The sequence below is a fragment of the Thunnus albacares genome, chromosome 20 (assembly GCF_914725855.1).
Source record: "Thunnus albacares chromosome 20, fThuAlb1.1, whole genome shotgun sequence".
NCBI lineage: Eukaryota > Metazoa > Chordata > Actinopteri > Scombriformes > Scombridae > Thunnus > Thunnus albacares.
This window is the reverse complement of record NC_058125.1, coordinates 13,948,887-13,964,894: the sequence shown is the minus strand read 5'-3', so window position 1 is coordinate 13,964,894 and position 16,008 is coordinate 13,948,887. Positions and strand designations below refer to the sequence as shown.

Sequence of the window (16,008 nt, the reverse complement as noted above, 5' to 3'; positions counted from 1 at the left end):
CTGAGCTCTTATCCTATTTAGGACAGTTTATAGTAGCATCAATATTGTTTGTTAACCATAACATAACTGTAAGTAGGCTAAATCAATCATGAAACTCATTACTGCTACAAAAAACACTTCATACAAACTTATGTGGCATATTATGTGAACTATGGCTCCACCCTGTGGTTGTCTTACACAAAAGACATTCTGCTGTTGTAGTTGTGCTATAAACACTCTTACTTAAAGGTAGAAATGGTCTCAAGTTGGTGAGCAGTGTGGAAAGACTAGTTGCATGCACCACAGATTTTAAATATTTTCTTGACTTTGTAGAAAACCATAAAATAACTCAACCACACACTGTTTTTCAACTCCTGCCATGAGCTTATTTTTCTAGCTTTGGTGCCGCTTCAACATATTTTTAACGTTACTGTGTGGTTTTATTTTCGCAGAACTTAAATGAGAAGAACACAGTGCAGGAGGGGGAGGAGGAGGTGACTGTGGGAGGAAGAGAAGGCGGAGGAGGGGGAGTAGGAGAGGAAGATATGTTCTTCGTCCAGGTCCATGAAGTTTCACCAGAACAGCCTCACACTGTGATCAAGGCCCCGCGCTACAGCACCGCACAGGACATCATACAGCAGGTGAGGAGATTCAAGGAAGCTCGGTCTTTACCAGATAAAATGATTGAAGTCGGTTTGAGGATTCGAAACTAGTTGCCAAACTTTTCTCTCACTCTCTCTCTCTCTCTGTCCTGGCTAGACTCTGACAAAGGCCAAGTATTCCTACACCATCCTAGCTAATCCCAACCCATGTGACTACGTCCTGATGGAGGAAGTGACCAAGGACGCTGGCTCTAAGAAGTCCTCCACAGCTAAACCCCTTCAGCGGGTGCTGATGGATCACGAGTGTGTCTTTCAAGCTCAGAGCCGCTGGCGGGGCGCGGGAAAGTTCATTCTTAAATTCAAAGAGCAGGTACAGTAGCGCCTAACACGGTAACTGATTTTCAAAGGTAGAGACTTATTTTCATTGTGTAAGACAGTGTTGACATACGTGTACGTGTTCTAACACTTGTGACCTTTGTATGTGCTTGCAAGAATGGTGTCATGGAAAGTTTCTCTAACATGCTGTTCCTTCACATCTCAATAATTATCTTATGTGCATGTTATTGTATTTTAACATGTACATGATGGCTTGTATGTGCTTTTAACTTGTCGTTGTTGTCCTTGTTTGTAACATGTTATGTGTGCTTTGCTGCCCTGTGTATGTTTTTGTAATTAACTTGTCTGGTACTAATGTTTTTATATGTTGTATGTCTGTCAGTATTTATTTTATTTATTCATCATCCTTTTACACCCGAGGCCTTTTGTGATGACATGTTTGCAAATAAGAATGCTCTGTAAAATGACCTGCCTCGTTGAATAAAGGTTAAATCATTCTGAAGTTCTGTTTATGTTTTTGTTTATATATCAGAGTGGTTGGGGAAAAGGACAAATATACCATGACAAAACAGAAAAAAAAAAAACATTGAAGCAGATTACTTCTTGTGTACAAAAAAGAAATCGACAATACAAATTTAGAAAGAAAGTGTTAAATGTATAGTTGTTTATCCTGCTATCTTTCTCACTAAAGTAAAGAGATAAAAAATACTCAAAACTTACATGGTTCTCATGCATTTCTATAACAAGAATCTCTGCTTCCAGGTGGTGCGGGAGGACAAAAAGAAAGTAATTTCATTCGCCAGCGAGCTCAAGAAGCTGACCAGCCGCAGCCGCAGCATGACAGCTGGCGGCGGTGGCGGTGGCATGGATGGTCCTGCCCAGAGTAAGGATGATAGAGCTGCATGCTGTGTGGCTCTGACAGAGCTCCAGGAGTGAGGCTCACACTCTGCCTGCTGTCTGTGCATGGAAAGGCAACAGAGGTACCGTACCGTATGTTGTCTCTAACATCACCGTTAGAAAAGGAGCACTCTGTTAAAGTTAACAATTGAAAGACATAAAAAAGTACATTGCGTGTTGCTTTTCTCAATACTAATTGGGCGAGGAAGTTATGAATAGAATTGATTCAGATTGTGATGTTATTTACCATGAAAGTACAATGGAAAAAAACTAGAATTGTGTAGAATTAAATGACCTAAAAATCAAGCTCTGAGTCATGGGCAGGAGGTGAGAAATAGTGCTGGCTAGAGAAGCAGCATGTAACAAGGTCGGCAGTTATACTTATTTTTCATAAAAGTAGGAAAATACCCTCCTTTTAGCACCTCATGGAAAAGGACTTTGAAGTAAATTAATCACAATTATAGACTACGCTACAAAGAAGGGTAATTTTAGGCTGAATGGCTGTTGGTAGCATTTGTCAGCTACGGCATAAAATAGGTCAGGCACTCAGTACTTTGATATGTGACTTTCAATTTCAAGCAACAGGAGACATATAACAGAGCTCCAAAGAGGCAAACTCATCCGTCACAAAATGACAAGTGAATCTGGGGAAATTCAAGACAACAAATGCTAAAAACAGCTAGAATGCAACCCAGTATGACCCGTGTTTGTAGCAGCGTACATCAGAGTTTGAGTTGTTTATATTAGTCTGTCCACCCCCGTATATCCTAACATTATATTTCCATCAACATTTCATCTGTTGTATAACACACATTATACAACAGTCTAACTTTGCAGTGTGGAAACAGTTCATGGTTGTTAGTTATGAAGTGGTGTGTTGTGTCTTTGCTGCATCAATCTAGTACCTCTGGTTTACTTTATATTCAGTTTACATTAGAAATTTAAATTAAAAGATATCTAAAATAGAAAAAAATGAAAATAAATGCTATCTCTTCCACAGGGTATCTGTCTGCAGCCGCAGGTCTGAAGGTGTGGGTGGCAGAGGGCAGGGTGGGGGCAGGAAGGCTCCTACAGGCCTCCTCTTCCTACTCCTCCTCCTCCTCCTCTAGGGGGCACCTCCGACCGGACCACCTCCCCACCTTCTCTCTCACCCGGCCAGCCTGGATGCTTCACCTCCTTAGGAACTGGAAGACCCACAAATGAAATCCAGAGAGGGGGATTTTACGTCGACTACTTCTAAACTCGGAGGATTCCCCTTTCCAAGAGAGGCGAGGCGTTTCAAGCGAGGGTCCTACGCGTTGTGGACTTCTGGGATACGCTCCTCTCCAAGTCTTGAAGGAGCGTGATCCTGTCCTTGTGTTAGTTGAGAAGGTGGTGGACAGGCCCGAGCCTCATTCATGGGTTAGGTGACAAGTGTTCAGCCCTTCGCTCGGTTGAATGATGGACGGGAGTTTTCGGATTTACTGACCCGGCCTCACTTTTAGAGCAGTGACGGTCATGTGGGCAGGTAGCTCCGGCTCTTCTTGGTTTATTGGTTGTAGTCTGGCTCCATAGAGAGTCCAGATTACCAGGGGCAGCTGATTTTGTTGAAGCCATTTGGGATGTGATGAGGGACTCAAAAGCAGAGAAGTAATTATCCCATAACCAAGAAAACATACAACTAAACCACATCCTTGAGTCACACTGTGTCAGTTTTTTATCTCCCAAAAATGCATCAAAAGATAGGTGGGACGGCTGCAATATGACCTCTGGATTGGTTTAGTGAACCTCAAACTATTTTGAATTGAATATGCCTTTTGTTTTTCAAGGAAAAATCAAAAATGGCTGCACAAAAGATTAGATGGCCTGCATCCTTGTCTAGGCTACAGTTTGATATTACAAGAGTGTAGCATATATTTGATTGAAAGCAGCCATTCAATGCAAACTACTCCCCTTTTCTGGTGTCACACAGAGAAAGCACACAGCAGATGGAGGGAGATCTGCTAGCAAAAATGGAAGGAGAGATGTAGGAGAGTACGAGGATTGATGGGGTGAAACAGTATTCTTCTCTTTCTCAGGTATGGGCTCTTTTGGCTGAGGGCATTGTGAAGGAGGCTGACAAGCTGGCTTGTTTGGTTCTTACTGTTCCAGTTTCACAGTACTGTAAGGGCACATTTTGGGCAGTGCAGATGGGCAACACTCCCAGGAAGAGTCAACAAAGTGAGACATGTTTTGTAATGGAAGCATCAGTGCTTTAGGCTACTTCTTGGACACTATTGTCTCTGCCCTAAAAGTGACAATACATTAACAGCATTTTAAGTCGCACGGGGGCAACCGTGGCACAACTTTATATCACAGTTGTTGGTAAAGTTGCCCTTCTACTGTTGCCTTAAAATGTTGCAACACTGCCATTAAATTTAGGTAATTTTGTAGCTGTATCTGTGAGGATGTTCTGTAGCTCGTTTCAGTAAGGATTTTAGTTCTGTCATCATTGTCCACAAATAATTATGAGGTGTACTGGCATCTTACTTAGCCAGAAAAAATGAAAAATAATCCAAATATTACACATTACAAGCTTTAGTTAATAAATAGGCCTTCAGTGATTGAATGCTAACAGTGACAACAAGCCATTTTACCTAACTGACAAAAACTTTCCCCTCAATGTAACAAGGACCAGATGAAGATAAATGACTAAAACTTAACATGTTAAAGTATTTCCTCTTTTTCTTTTTGAATGGAACCGTGATGATTTTAGCACTAAGATCCTTCAGAGAAACACAGCCTGATCTTCTTCAAACGGCATTTTGCACATTTTTCCCCTTTTCTTGTTATCTTTAGTGTTTTTGTGTTAATGTCTGTTTAATGACAGAGAGACTTGATTGCCACGAGATGGTCAAAAATTGTTTTTTTTATTATGATCATCATATTTATTACTTTACATTTCAGCCTAGTTGTGAATTTAGATTTGAGGAAAGCACATAAAAACATTGTTCGGATGGGGTTTTAACTGTTTGTTAAAGTTTAATGGAAATTTACTCCGAGCCCAAACTTGAAATTCCACAAATTATTCGTAACAGCATGAATTGTGAATGAATGAATTTCATTTCAGTTTATTGGCATAGACTTTCTGTCCTTGATTTTGAATACAGTATCTGTATAGATTAAGTAGTATTGATTGTCATTGATAATCATTATAGACTTTAGACTTTTCTTTATTTCAACTTGTCATTTCAATTTTCTTTCAGAATGTACTTTAACTTGATATAATTTGGGGCCACTTTCCCCTCTTTTTTTGTTTTGATGTGTACTATTTCCACATTTTTATAATTTTTTTTTCCAGTAATATGTAGATCTCATCCCTATTGAAGTTACACTGAGGAACCCACTATTGATGATCCGTTATTGTTAAACTCAGTTGCTCTCAAGACATGATAAGAAGGCCTCCTGACACATTAACAGAGCACACAGTTTCCTGTGACAACATAACATTACAGCTACAAAATGAAAATATTTTTGTTTTTCCCTGATCAAATCAGGTTTGTGTTCTGAGGCTACTCCTGCTACAACAATGCTAATCAAAATTGCAACACATAAGTTGGAATTGGCAGACTGAAATAGGGCGTTATGGCTTTTCCAACTGTGCTAGTGCCAAGTAATGTTTGAGTTTTAGTGCAATAGTTAAATTCTGTCACTTCAACCCTTTTTTATGTGTTCTACCTACTCTACTTTTAATCCCTGTCCTTTTATTGTTAAAATTTGTCAAAATTAATATCATTCATGCACAATTATTATCTTTTGCCAGGATAACACCTAAAGCTAATGGACATTACAGTAAGATGGATCAGGCTGTGATCCCAGAAAACACAACTCTGTGTAAATGTGTAATTAGGTTGATAGTCACTGCAATCCTTTTATCTATTCAGGCTTCTGTTTTTATAAATGAAACCTAGAGAATTATGTAATTATGCAAAACAAAAATATAACAATCCATAAACAGGTGACTAGTTCTAACTACCACCCTGGATATCCACTAAGATAACAGCGTGAAATCCACTCTGACTCTAGACAGGAAGGGACATTTTCTGTGAAATTGTAAATCTATCAGTAAGTGAATCTTCCTTCAGGCGGAGCTGTTTTCCTTTTTTTCCTTCTTTCTAACCTGTAGACCTCATTTCTGAATGTAACATTTCTTAACATGTTGAACCTGAGACAAATGTGTGTTTGGATGTTATTTATTTTAATGTGAAGCCCTGGTTGGCATTTAACTGTTTATGTATTATTTCCTGTAAGTAGTTTTAATTGTTTTTTTTATTTATTTCAATATGTGAGAGGATGAACTCTACTGCCCTAACTTTACTCAAACTTATTTAGTAAATAAATATTTTACTTTATGTGTAAAATATTCAGTATAGTATTCATATTTCTGGCATGTTATCCTGCAGTACAGAGCAGCGTCTTTTAATGCCTTTTGTGAGTTTTCATGAATGTGGACAAAAAGCTGACAATTTAACATTTTTAAAAAAGATTTTGGTGTATTCATTATATCCACTGAATATGACATATGTGTTTGCTGACTGTGGGCTATGTTTAGTCTTTAGCTCTGTCATTTCCATAAAATGTGCATTATACCCTTTAAAATTCACTACCCATGTTAAGATGTGACTGTCAAGCGAACAGTTCTCTATTTATTTGAATTTTTAAATGGATGAAAATTTGTGAATTTGTCATATAGCAGAATCACAATAAAAATACAAATACTTAACTCTGTTGCATATCTGAGAGTTTATGTATCACTGCATGATTTGAGGTCTTTTTTGTTGTTGTTTAGGATGAAGTACATACGATAAATCAGCTTTGTTTTTGAGTTAAATGTCCCTTTCAACAGTTTTAGCCACTAATCAAATCTTTTGTGCCTGCGTTGTAGATTAATGAGCCAAGTTCAGACTGCCTTCTACACCACTGAAGCACAGTGGACTCAGGAATCGGTGACATAATCAGCTCATTTAGTTGAATCAATAACAGCAGCTCAGATGTGCCCTTCCTTCCAGAAACTGTTTAAAATATTACTGTCCGGTACAGTTCGCTAATTCTGGGTAATAAGGAGCACTGAGTTTCAAATATCAGCCCCGGGGTGGCACCCTCTGTTGAGTTCTTCAATGTAAAATTATGCAGTCATCAAATTAAATGAGAGTTTTAAAACCTGGTAATTCTGCAGTTTAATGGTCCAACTTCTCTCAGACTTCTAATAAAACAATTCATTGTCATGCAGTTCACAATTAAAAAGCTCTCCCACCTTTATGTCGATGAACTTTGATGAGGGTGAAGGATCCATGTGCTCCATTAAGTGGATCTCCTGGGATCTGGTGTAATTAGGGAATTAAAAATAATCTCTTGCAAACAGTCTCTGTTGGACCCTCAACCTCAATGAAAAACAAAATAAAAACATCTTTTAAAACCAAAGAATATATGGAAAACTTTTTAAAATCTCCAGCCTTTCGATTTAAAGCTTTAATCTGCTTCCTCCCTTTCATCTGCATTTCTCTTTCATGACTGATGTGCATTTAATGTGACAGTAAATGCACATTGAGTCTGTATATCTTACCAACAGGAATTGATGAGGGGAAATCTTGCTCTCAGTATTGACCTGACTTTTTCTAAGAAACTTATTTGATCTCATCCTAAAAATATAATTTTAGGATAAGATCAGAGCCTCAAGATCAGGATATCCAACATTAAAAATCTTCCTGCAGTTTTCATTAGTAAAGCCAAAGCTGCTTTGATGAGTGATGCAGTAATAACTTTTATGTTTTGTGCAAGAGAGAAAAGTAGCTGGTGGAAACAATTTCATGATAAATTTAGTTGTTGAAAAACCAGAGATGACTGATAACACCTTCACATCTGTACAGCACATATGTAGCTGGAGCTAACAGACGGTTAGCTTAGCATAGCGTAAAGACTGGAGAAAGGGGGAACGTCTAGCCTGTCTTTGTCCAAAAGTAACAAAATCCACCTACAAGCACCTCGAAAACTCACCAATTAACTGTACTCCAGGAAGTCACTGCTCCTGGCTAAAGAAATAGTCTAGCAAATAAAAAATTTCATTTTTACACTTCATCTTTTTGTTCACATTAAACAAACACAATATAACTTGTTAATTAGTGAGTTTTAGAGATTTTGGTGGGCAGATTTTGTTGCCTTTTGAAAGAGCCAGGCTAGCTGTTTCCAGTCTTTATGCTAAGCTAAGCTAACAGGCAGCTGGCAGGCAGCTCCACCTAGTGTACAACAAAGATTATCAATCTTCTCATCTAATTATTTCTTTAAAAATAACCGTTACAAATTTATATAAAGAATAAAGAGGCAGGATCTGAAATATCTGAATCGGCCCCAGAAAAACACAGGTCAGTGTTCTTTACACCACATCTTACCTTCAGAAACTCACATGTCTCACCACGCTTCATGTCTTTCTAGTTCTAGAGAGGAAACATTAACACAGTGCAAAATTTAAGGTCCACGGTTCAATGGATGAAATCTTTTATTTGGATAAAGTTTGCCAAGCAACTTGACAAGGATAAAAAGGCAAGTTTGAACAATACAAGACTTCATGTGTCAATGCAAGAGTGTCAGGCAAATTCGTAATGAGTCGCACCAGGAGCTATAATACTGAATGAAACAAGTGCAGTTCCATACAGACACACCAGTCGCTTAAAGGGCTATAAAAAGTTCATAGACTCTCCTCAAGTTTGCTTCATTATTTCTTAGCAAAGTAGAAATATAACAAGTTCTCTCACTCTGGGCACAGTCTTCTGAAGGTGTTGGAGCTCTGAGATCAGTTGGGCTTAAGGGATGCTCTGGTTGGAATATTGAGCAGTTGTGAAACACCGACGTATTAATGATTTAAATGGTAAATAACCAATTAGATGTGAAGTTACTTTTTATTTTTGTTTTCTTTGAATCCGTTTTTACAGAATTTAAACAAAAATAAGTGCCATTTTCTTAGTCGACGTGAGAAATCTTACATCTTAATGAAATTCTCTTTGAATACCGGAATATGCTAATTCACCATTTAGCTGAGTACCAATCTGTTAATTAGATTTATTTTAATTGGATTGGAGCATCCCCATTAGTTCCACAACTAATGAACAGAAATGATGTCTGAACGCTTTAATGATCTTGGCATTAAGGAGCGAGCAAAGTGGAGTCAGGATCAGTCAGAGTTTGGTCATGGGTATGTGAAGGCTGTTCCACGGGCCCATCCATAACTCCTCCTCATCCGACTGCGTTCTGTCGCTTGGGCACTCCAACGGCTCCCTCATAACGAGTCCGTCGTCAATGTCGTCATTACTGCCATCTACCTTGGACTCTCTCTCGCCTTCTTTCAGTTCATCTCTCTCTTCTGTGCTCTGAGGCTGCTCTGTGCCGCCCTGCGCTGCTTTGAGCAGGTTTGATTTAGACGCTGCGCTTTCAGGGCCCGTGTTGCTGGTGCTCGTCGACCCTAAAGAGACACTGGATTGTCGAGTGTTAAAAACATTCAGCGTTTTATTGTTGTCAGTGTTAGAGAAGGAGGAAGTGACCGTTGCAGAGGTGGCCGTCCCCGAGCTTTGGAAGGTGCGCAGGGTGTTGCACCCACCGTCTGCTGTTCTGGGGTTGTTGAGGGGCATTCTTTCCTCCAGCGTGGCAGCCATTTTGTCGAGTTTTTTAAAGTGCTTGGCCAGCCGCGTGCTGAAGACGGGGGAGTTGAGTTTGAGGTTGTTGTTTGTGGTGGTGAGAGTGTGCGTGGGACCTGTGGCAGTCATTGAACGTCGAGTGCGGATGATGGAGCCATTCTGAGCCACGTAGATGCTACCGTTAACGTTGGCGTGGCTGTTGAGGGTGGAGGGTAAGCGGCTGCGCTGGGTTTCTGGCATGCTGTCCTCGCCGGTGGAGCTGGTCTCGTACTCTCGGTCCACCACCAGCTTGATCCGACGTTTTTTACTGCCGTGCTGGAAAAACACACAAATAACATGTCAATAAAATACTGACAGTAAAACCTACTGAAAAGTGGGTAACTTCGCACTTTGCTGCAGTGATGTAGTAGTGTACTCGAGGTTGTGTCAGTGCATTGCAACATCACTGTTACTGTGGTGTGGTTACAAGTGCAACGGAGCAAACTCCTGACCACTCAGACATGAATCACTCTTGTTCTTATAAAGCCTTGTACAGACAGAAAAACAAAAGGCGCTCTGAAGATGTTAGGCAAAAACTTTGATTGGTTTTCCTGGTTGTCTGTTGAATTTTGACTCATGATCAGTGCTTCACCTCTTCACAAATTGAACAACTTTGAAATGTTTTTCACCTCCAATTTTGACAAAAAATTTGCAGCCATCTTGCAGTGCTCTTCTGTCACGTCTTCCCACTGAAATAAATTGAGTTCAAAAGCATTTCTTCTACATCTCTGTGTGACAGGGAGTGACTTAAGAGTAATAACATTGTTTTTTCTTCAGAACATTCTGCAAATGTGAACCTGTTCACCTTTTTCTTCAAATCTATATCAATACTTTACTCACAATATTTATTCTAAAACTTTAGCTGAAGCTAATATGAGGCTTCAACAGTTCTGAAAATACTTCCGAAAATACCCACTTGACTTGACTGTTTTGCGCAGGAAGAGGACTATGGATGAGTACAGTAACTAATAACTCTTTTAATGTACATATGGGCACATGTGTTTTCCTTTAAGACAGACCTGAAAATATGTGGACCTTTCCTTTAAAGTTTGGTATCTGTGGGACCTGTACCGAACAGTGATGTCAGGGTGTATTGACCACACCCTGAGTACATTTTTATTGCAGCAAGGTGAGAACTTTAACCACCAGAGGTCAGCAGAAACAACATTTTCAGCTGGTGTTGACTTACATCTGAAAACTCAGATGTAATTTGTGACCATGTAGAGCTTGTCAAGGTGTTAAGTTCTCAAGTACACTTACTTTTTATCTCTTTTTTTTTTTGCACTTTCACTCACACTGCAAACACACTACATAGCAAAGACAGGTCAGTGCACCAGGATTTTCCTTTCTTCCAAATAACACCTTATATTGATGCTTTAAAGCAATATTTATTATATGCTGTATAATAATCCATAGTGGATGTAACTCTTTATAACATAAAACACTATGCAACAGTAGAACCTCCTCTTTGTCAGGTCGGAGCCAATACTGCTGAGCACACACACACACACTTTGGAAGAAGAAAAAGGTTGTGAAAATAATTCTGACCTGCTACCACACACCATAGCCCTCACAGTTTTTCCATTTAACCTTGATAGTGTGAAAGAGAGAAAATGTTTGCTATTACAAAGAAAACAACTTTTCTGCCCCCCCACAGATAACAGGTACTGGAAGAGCTGACTGATACACAGAGAGTGATCGACACTGAAAAAGAAATGACTAATAAAAAAAAAGAAAAAAAAAAAAAGCTTGAGCGAACCTTAATGTGCAACAAGAATAGGTCAGTGAATAACAATCTTTCAGCCGCAGCAGCAGAGAAATAAGCACCTGGAAGGAGAGCTTTCACGAAAGGAAAATGAGATAAGTCTGCTCAGGAGGAAAGCAAGACGACTGCTTTAAGAGTATCAGAAGTGTTGTAAAGGCTGTTGAGACAGACAGGAAGCAAGAAAGAGGTAGAGGCTGATTGGGAAAAAAAGGGGATTAAAGACTGAAGCGGGAGAAAGGAGCTAAAAACCGGCAAAAAGAGATACTGTGAGAGGGCATCGGAGGACATGCAGGCAATTTAAACTCCTGTAATGTAAATCACACCAAACAAGGAAAAGGAGAGAGATTACAGCAATAAATTCCACTCAGGTAATGACTGCACACCCAATCCAGGCATTTTCACTGAGATCTTACTGAGTGGCAAAGAATTTAATCTTTGGGGGAAGGGGGGGCTAAGGCCTCATCTGCATTTCAATCAGCCGACTCATTTTCCAAATCCCTCTCTTCTTTATCCTCCTCGTCCTCGTCTCCTTCCTCTGTGATATCGGCGTGGCTTCTCTCCTCTTCCTCGGTGTCCTCAATGATGGGTGACAAGTCGTCAGAGGCGTCGATCGCATCTGATTGGATGTGGTTCGAGGCCCATCTTGATCGTCCCCCGACGCTTTTCGTCTCCTCCTCCTCCTCCTCCTCCTCCTCCTCCTCCTCGCTCTCTTCCTCTATGGTTTCACGTGAAGAACGGGAATGTCTAGAAGTCTTGGGCCTAGAACCAGAAGCTGTAGAGCCTGAATATCTGGAGCTGTTTGTGGATCGGTTGCTCTTATCATGCCAGCTTGTGCTGCTTCCTCTCTTGGCACTACCACTTTTACTTTTACTACTAATACTGCTGCTACTTGGAGTTTTAACACTTTGACCGTCTGAGCTTTTCCTGCTCGATTCTTTCCCTTCATCCTCACTCTCCAACCCTGACTCCCTCTCAGACTCTGACCCCTCCTCACCCTGGTTCCCACTCTCTGACTCTCTGTCGGTGTCAGGAGTTTCCCTTTCTGTTCCTGAGTCGGACTCATTTTTTTCTGTTTCTGTATCAGATTCTGTCTTGTTGTGCTCTGCTGTGACAGACGAGGTGGGGCTACTTGCGTCGGAGAGGCTGCATTCTGACGGAGACTCTTTGCTGCGACTTCCGGTTTCTGAATCACTTTGCTCAACACTGTCATGGAATCTTTTCTCTCTCTTCCACCATCCCTCGGTGAACATATCCTCCTCTCCTAACTCTCTCTCCCACCTCCTCCTCTCCTCTCCTGTGTCTCGCTCCACGGCTGTAGAAACGCTCATATCTCCTATGGAGTCGTGAATCTTCCTACTGTTCTCTTCTCCTCTATCCCAGCCTCTTCCATCGCTCCACTGTTCGTCTCCCACCCTGGCGGGACCCTGGAGCCTTCTGGCGAGGGAGATAAGACTGAGGGTCTCGCTCAGCTTTTGTTTTACTGGCGGGGGTTTGCTGGCTTCAATGGACGTCTGGAAATAACTCCCGTCGATGACCACGCCACCATCCAGGCTGGCAGGCCGGCCAGATGATGACAAACCAGGGAGCTCTCCTCTGTGCTCTGGCCTAACGCCTTCTCTTCCTCCCACAGCATTTCTCATCCCATTATTCATTGTGCCACCTCTGTTGCTTCTTCCCCATGTTCCCATGTCTCCTCTTCCTGCCCTTTCCTTCCCTCTTTCTATTGCTTCATCTCTTCCTCCCCATCTTCCTCCCCCTTTGTTTTCTCTTTTCCCCGCCTCCATTCTCTCAAACCCCCTTCCCACTCGTTCCCCCTTTCTGTCTTCCAACCTGTCTCTACCTCCATTTCCCTCCTGCATTGGTCCGATTCTGGCTTTGTTCCATGGCGGGTGGATGGCTGGAGGCTGTCCAGCCGTTTTGCTCGCAGAGGACAGCAGCGTGCTCACTCTCATCATGGCCTTCAATGTGGCGGCTGCATTCGAGCTCGTGGGCTTTGTGTTCACGGTTGCTGCGCCCTCTGATGGTTGTTTTTTGGTGCTCTGAGTTGTTGGGGGTCCAGGGGTCTTTCTTGAGGAGCCATGAGGAGGTGGAGGATTGAGCTGGATGTGGGTTTGGTGGGGGGCTAATCTGCCTCCTTGAAACTGTCTCCTCACCTGTTGTCATGATGATATTATATCAAAACCAAAGCAGAACAAATAAGACATGTATAAAGCAAAATGCATCACTCTCAATGTCAGGTGTATTATAAGGAGTAGGCTTGAACCTAGAGCCTGCTAAAGCCTGACTGAAATGGGATTTTTGAGGCAGATACTGATATTTAAGAGTTAAAAAGAACAATAAGGACACATTGGACAATAGTTATGTATTGAGTGAGACACAGTATGCAGTTGAAAAATAAACTTTTAAGTGCACTCTAGTGGATGAATGTATATGTAATGGAGATGATTTCTTGTATGTACACCAATACCGATATATTTACAATAAGCCAATATTGGCAAATTTATTGGTCTAGCTCCAACATGTTTATTGATAGATTAGAGCTTTGTCTTTTTGGTTGTTGTGGTTGATTGTACAAATAATGTGGGTACAATGCACAGCAGTGTAAACAAAGGAAACCTTAAAAATATAGTGTCTCCCAACCTTCAAAGCAATCTGACAATAAAACAAATTCATGAAATGTGGCCAATTTTTTCTTTGCTCAAGTGAACCATGCCCAAAAGAGAGGAGAACAAACACCCGCTTTTTTCAGTTAGAAAGGATCAGGATTACACTCTTCTGTATTTTTCTTATTCCCAACAATAACAAAAGACTAAAACCATCACTGCGTTCAATACTTTCACAACCATTTCTATTATGTCTCCACCGGAATATTATGCAGTAAACAATCTGCAGTAAACAGTCTTTCCTAAAATTTCTGTTCTGTTTCAATTGCATTTTCTTGTGTTTACCTCTCCATCAGACTCCTGTGGGCTGTAGTAGTAGCTGCCGTCATCATCGACAACAACCTCTCCATATTCATCGTAGAGGCCGGAGGGTGAGATCAGCTTCCTGCGACTGCCGTACTGTGGAAGGTCGTACCTGGAAAGAGACAGAGAGGGGTAAAAAAAAAGAGACAGCATTACGTAAAAGCAATAATCAGTAAGAAGCTATGCAGAGCAAAAGGCATAAAAACAAAGACAATTCTTTGTTAATTTTAGTGTTTTTGTGTGATTTTCCCAGCAAGCAACACAGTAATCATTCTGTTATGGACTTGTTCAGTCAGTACAAAAAGAAACTAAAGGTGTGGTATTTTAAACCAGCTTCAACCCCTCAGAAGTGAAGACAAGAGAAATCTGCTTTACCACCAAAACTGTTGTACTTGGCTAATGCTTATCCAGAGCCACTTACAACAAAAACACGCAGGGCAGCACTGTGGTTCACTCCAATGACAAGCAGCGTCTAATGACTTGCCTAAGCAAAGCTGCCTCAATCACAAAAGGAGCATTTTGTTGCCAGGAGACATTTTGTTAGCAGAAAACACTGGAATCGATTTTCCTCCCTTTTGTCTCTCTTTGTTGCCTGTTGCTGGGAGCACTGCCTGGCTCTACCGGCCAAAAAACTGTGTTGTGTTTCACCACTTGGGCTGCGTGCCCTGAAGCAAGCAACTGGGAAGAGCCAGTGGGTCAAAAAACACATCTTTTCAAATGCTATCCTGGAAACAATATGTCCCCGTGTGATTAAAGTAACAAATTTGCTGGAAGTCCTTTGGCTTGGTTTCCGAACAGAGTTGTACAGAAAAGTTGCCTCGTGTAATCACTCTGCTTATAGTCAACTGGTGGAAGAAGTTGCCTTCCTATTACATTAAGCAGCCAAGTAATAAACAAATGGAAGGTGCAAGTGGACGAAGGATGCGCAGGGGTGAGAAACATAAGAGGTGCGTTAGGGAGAAAAAGGAGGCGAGGGAGAGAGGGGGGAACAAAAAGAGAAGGACTAGGTCAGTCATAGAGGCTACATAGCTTTAATCCATACAGTACAGACTCTGCAAGCTAATGTAATGAGTCTTAACCTTCCACTAAAACCTGCTTATAGGATTTTACAGTCATTAACTCGCAGGGTCACACATGCGCATAGTCTTACTCGAAGGCTAAAGCATCACTCTGCTTACATTTTCTCTCCTCCCAGTGGTCATTTTTTCCCCTGTCACCCTCTCTCACTCTCTCACTCCGTCTACCTCCCCCCCGCTCCATGTCACCACTAGGGGGCATTAATAAACTGAGAATCAGGTGTCCAAAGTTGCCAGAGTCCCTGGCATCACAGCCAAGACTTAAGAGTGTGTTTTTGTAGCTGTGTGTGTGTGTGTGTGTGGACCAAAATGGGTCACCGGCCTGTTTCTGGTGGGTCTCCAAATGCTAAATGATTGTTTAATGAACGGTGTCACGATGAGAGATCACACTCACACAGTAAGTGATGATAAGAGTACTGTGTGCTTTACTAGTTTTGGTCTCAGAGTAAGAAGCTATACTCAATTTGGATGTTCAAATGTAACAAAATATGCTTTATTTAGTTTCATAATTCCAGTGATTAGATATGACATATGGATAACATCAAGATTACAAAAAGATGTCTCCTATTTTCTCCCATATTTTGATATTTCTCAGAGGAGCTGAACATATTTAAAAAAAAAAAAAAAAGAGTTTGTTTTTTCAGAATATGTGTTTAGTTTTTTAGAAATTAAATCATAAAGAGGTATTCCGCTGATTTTATGTGT

The 16,008-nt window shown here is 40.9% G+C and overlaps 2 protein-coding genes across 6 annotated transcripts in view; one reads left to right on the top strand and one right to left on the bottom strand.

Moving 5' to 3' along the window:
• Positions 1 to 6,555, top strand: part of plce1 (phospholipase C, epsilon 1) — an 87,074-nt gene extending 80,519 nt beyond the window's left edge. For 2 of the 4 annotated variants that reach the window (XM_044337090.1, XM_044337092.1), the window contains 4 exons: positions 432 to 620; positions 739 to 951; positions 1,680 to 1,800; positions 2,815 to 6,555. In XM_044337090.1, the coding sequence (XP_044193025.1) occupies positions 432 to 620; positions 739 to 951; positions 1,680 to 1,800; positions 2,815 to 3,017 (726 nt within the window). In that variant the 3' untranslated portion in view covers positions 3,018 to 6,555. Of the gene's footprint in view, positions 1 to 431; positions 621 to 738; positions 952 to 1,679; positions 1,898 to 2,814 lie in introns of all 4 variants that reach the window. The other 2 variants (XM_044337093.1, XM_044337091.1) reach the window with 1 other exon arrangement.
• A 1,738-nt stretch (positions 6,556 to 8,293) lies between these two features.
• LOC122971210 (protocadherin-15-like) overlaps positions 8,294 to 16,008 on the bottom strand; it is a 201,369-nt gene continuing 193,654 nt past the window's right edge. For both annotated transcript variants that reach the window (XM_044337759.1, XM_044337760.1), the window contains 2 exons: positions 14,210 to 14,339; positions 8,294 to 9,772 (listed from right to left, as the gene is read on the bottom strand). In XM_044337759.1, the coding sequence (XP_044193694.1) occupies positions 9,002 to 9,772; positions 14,210 to 14,339 (901 nt within the window). In that variant the 3' untranslated portion in view covers positions 8,294 to 9,001. The remainder of the gene's footprint in view (positions 9,773 to 14,209; positions 14,340 to 16,008) is intronic.